At 69.5% G+C, this 3,497-nt stretch overlaps 1 protein-coding gene across 1 annotated transcript in view; it reads left to right on the plus strand.

The window, feature by feature from the left end:
- The window catches only part of LOC106886689 (endothelin-converting enzyme 2-like), a gene marked incomplete at its 3' end in the record, with an annotated part of 4,189 nt that extends 695 nt beyond the window's left edge, over positions 1–3,494 (plus strand). Inside the window, exons 2-3 of the mRNA XM_014939834.1 lie at positions 525–898; positions 3,336–3,494. Coding sequence (XP_014795320.1) covers positions 525–898; positions 3,336–3,494 — 533 coding nt within the window. The remainder of the gene's footprint in view (positions 1–524; positions 899–3,335) is intronic.
- Between the last annotated feature and the right edge of the window lie 3 nt (positions 3,495–3,497).

Raw genomic sequence — 3,497 nt, forward strand, 5'->3', positions numbered from 1 at the left:
GGAAGGCTGCGGGTCCGAGGCGGCGGTGGGCGCGCAGCCTCCGCGGCCTGGGCCGGGGGGGAACAGCCAGCCCCCGCCCCCCCCCCCCCCCCCCCGGGAGCGGGGAAGGGAAGCGGGGGGGGTCCGTGCCTGCCACACCGGGGTGCGGCGGGCGGGGGGGCGGTGTCTTGCCGGGGTCCCCCCGGGACATTCACCCCTCCGCCTGTGCCTCCGTCCCGGGTGAGTCCTTCCCCCCCCCAAGACGCTGCCCGGATTTGCCCCACCGCAGGCTCTCCGGGGGGGCACGGCCGGTCCTGCCCCACGGCACTGGGAGGGGGACACTGGGGACCCCCCCCCCGGTCCCCTCTCTGCCTCCCCACGGGCACCCCCGTGTCCCGGACGGGCGGTGGATCCAACACGCGGGGGCTCCCCTCTCCACGCATCCTGTGGAGCCCAAAGCACTTGGAGGAGGGGGGCAATTAAGAACCAGCCCAGCACTCACTAATTAGTGCCAAGGCGATGACCCGCTCTCCCTCTAGCTTGAGGGAGCTCCCCAGGCCGGAATGGGGCACCAGCAGGGTTGGGGTGCGGGCAGTGCCCCCGTGGGCACCCCGATGAGCCCCTGCCCCGCGCAGGCTGTGGCAACAGCGCCCTGAGCCACGACCTGCACGAGCGGGGCTACCCCGACGTCACCAGCGTGGACTTCTCCCCCGCCTGCATCGCCGCCATGCGCGCCCGCTACGCCCGCTGCCCCCGCCTGCGCTGGGCCGTCATGGACATCCGCGCCCTCGCCTTCCCCGACGCCGCCTTCGACGTGGTGCTGGAGAAGGGCACCCTCGACGTCTTCATGGCGGAGGAGACCGACCCCTGGCACGTCTCGCCCCGGGCAGCCGCCGACATGCACCGGGCGCTGGCAGAGGTATGGGGAGGGGGGAGAGGGTGGACACCGTGCCCCTTCGGGGCGGATGGGGGTGTGGAACGTCCCCTCGACACCCTGCTTCCCTGGGGGTGCTCCAGGCGCTCCCTCTGCCCCCCAGCACCAGTGCGTGCTACCCTGCAAAGGGGCACCTGGGGGGCTCCCAGCCCTTTTGGGGGTGAGATACCCCCTCTCCCACCCCATCACCCCCTCCCCAGGGAGCTGGATGGAGTAGGGTGTCCCCCTGGGGGGCTGGGTGCTGCCTGGGGGGCTGGGTGACCCCCATCCTTAGTTGCACACTCAATATTCAGGGTTGGCTGTGGAATTGGGCGCCGTCCTGGCGTGGGTGGCTCTAGGGGCACCCGGGGGGCACCTGGGGGGGGGACGCTGAGGTGACCCTGCCCACCCAGGGCAAGGTGGGGACCGTGGGGCTGTGACAGGCCTGCCCCCGCCCCAGCTTCGATCTCGTTAGCCAGGGTCCCCATCCTCTGGTCTGGGGTTGCCATGGCAACCCTCGTCAGCATCGACCAGGCCATGGCGTTGCCACGGGGACGGGCGATGCCTCCGGCCCTGTTAATTGGCGGAGGCAGGGACTAGGTTGAGCCCGGTGGGGGGGTGTGGGTCCTGGCAGCCCCCCCACCCCCGGGGAATGACTGCAGGGGTAATTAATTGCTGCATCCGCTCGGCATCCCTGGGGGGGGCCGTGGGCTGATTGGAGGGTGCTCGTCGCTACTGTCCCCCGTCCTTTCTTGTCCCCCTGAGCCCGGGGGGAGCAGGATCCCCCAGTGCTGGGGGCAGGGGGGGTGTCCTCGCCGTGGGGGCCCGGCCCTGCCCTGCCCTGCCCTGGCAGCTCTGCTCGCTGTCCTTGTCATTTGGCCAAACAGCAGGGATTTAGTCCTGCTTTTCCCTTTTTTTTTTTCCCTTTTTAATCCCCCGCTCAATCCCTGCCCTCCCCCCCAGCATCGCTGGGCACTGGTCTCTGCCCGTGGCCGGTCCCCACTGTCCTCCTCCCCGGGGGGGTTCACAGGGCGTTCCCACCCGCACACGGATTTGTGGGACCCTCCACGCCATCGCTGCCCACCCCCTCCTCGCCCCCACCCCCTTTCTCTCAGGGGGACCGAGGTTTTCGTGGCCTCTGTCCTGCTCTCCCTGGGGGCGATGTAAGGACCTGAAAATCCGCCCTGCCTGCGGGGATGCCCTGGGGACAGCCCTGTCCCGGTGATCCGGGGGCCATGGGTCAGTGCCAGAGGGGGAGCAGCCCCCCCCCAACCTCCTCCCCCCCCTCCCCTGCCTGGCCGGTGGATGGGAAGGTTTCCTGCACCCGTCTCTAAGCAACGGCCATTAGTGCTCTATTAATGAGGGATGGGATGCGGGATGCCTCTCGCTGGGCTCCAGACGGAGATCCCTGCCTGCCCCCCCGCCCCGGGGACCCCCCCGCCTGTCACTCGGGAATCCACAGGGCCGTTCAGCACGGATGCATCCAGCGCCGTGCGGGAGGGATGCTGAGCTGGGTGCCCAGGGTGGGGGGGATGCAGGGACCTTCCTTCCCCTTTTCCTGGCCAAAACACTCAGGTTTGGTTCCAAAGCCCCCGCGGTGGCAGGGGGGTGACACACGCAGTCTGCCTGTCACCTCTCCATCCCCGGCCCCAGCCGGCGCTGAGCCCTGGAGCTTTCCAGCAGGATTAAACCAGGGCTCGGGAACCCCCCCCTTGGCCCCCAGCCCGCTCCCCTGCTGCAGCAGCTCTGCCCTTGCCGGGGGGGTGGTCTGGGGGTGTCCCCGCCCGGGGGGGCAGGGGGGCTGGCGGGGGGGCTGGCCACTCGCCCGCCCCGGGCGCTGCCTTTGCATGCCGAGCACGCCCGCGCTGGCCGTAAAAGCCTTTTGACATTGGATAAAGCCAAGCAAGAAAATTGATGTTCTTTTCCATCCTGTGAGCGGGGGCTTAGTTCCAGCGGGGAGAAAATGGTGATTAAAAGGGTCGAGTCCTCTTCCATCCAACCCGCCCCCCCGTCTCGGCTGACGGGTGCTGCCGGGGGGAGGGGGGGGATGCTGGGTGCCCTGGGGAGGGAGGGGATGTGATGGGGGTCCCGTGCTTCTCTGGGGGGGGACCCCGTGTATGGAGGGGTGAAGCTTTTCCCCGCACCAGGGCTGGGTCTTCATGCTGTGGGTGAAGAGTCTGGGGGATGCTCTGGGGTTTTGGGGTGCAGGGAGAGGTGATGCCTGGGGACCCCCAAGCTGTGGGTGGTCTGGGGACATGTCAGAGCCGAGGTGGGTGTCTCTGGGAGGGACAAGGTTAGGAGGGGAGGTTTGGGGGTGCGGTGGGAGAGGCTGGGGAGGGAGGGGGAGGTTATGGGTCCCTGGGGATGGGGCCATCCCTGCCAGAGCGGCTGAACCTCACTGTGTGCCCCCCCCGGCCCGGTCCCGGGGGTTCTCCTGCCGCAGGTGAGCCGGGTGCTGCGCCCGGGGGGCTGCTTCATCTCCATCACCTTCGCCCAGCCCCACTTCCGCAAGCCCCACCTGGCCCAGGAGGCCTTCGGCTGGTCCCTGCGCCACGTGCCCTGCGGGGACGGGGACCCCGCTGCCTTCCACTACTTCCTCTACCTC

This window comes from Calidris pugnax, unplaced genomic scaffold, assembly GCF_001431845.1.
Source record: "Calidris pugnax isolate Ruff unplaced genomic scaffold, ASM143184v1 scaffold94, whole genome shotgun sequence".
Lineage (NCBI taxonomy): Eukaryota > Metazoa > Chordata > Aves > Charadriiformes > Scolopacidae > Calidris > Calidris pugnax.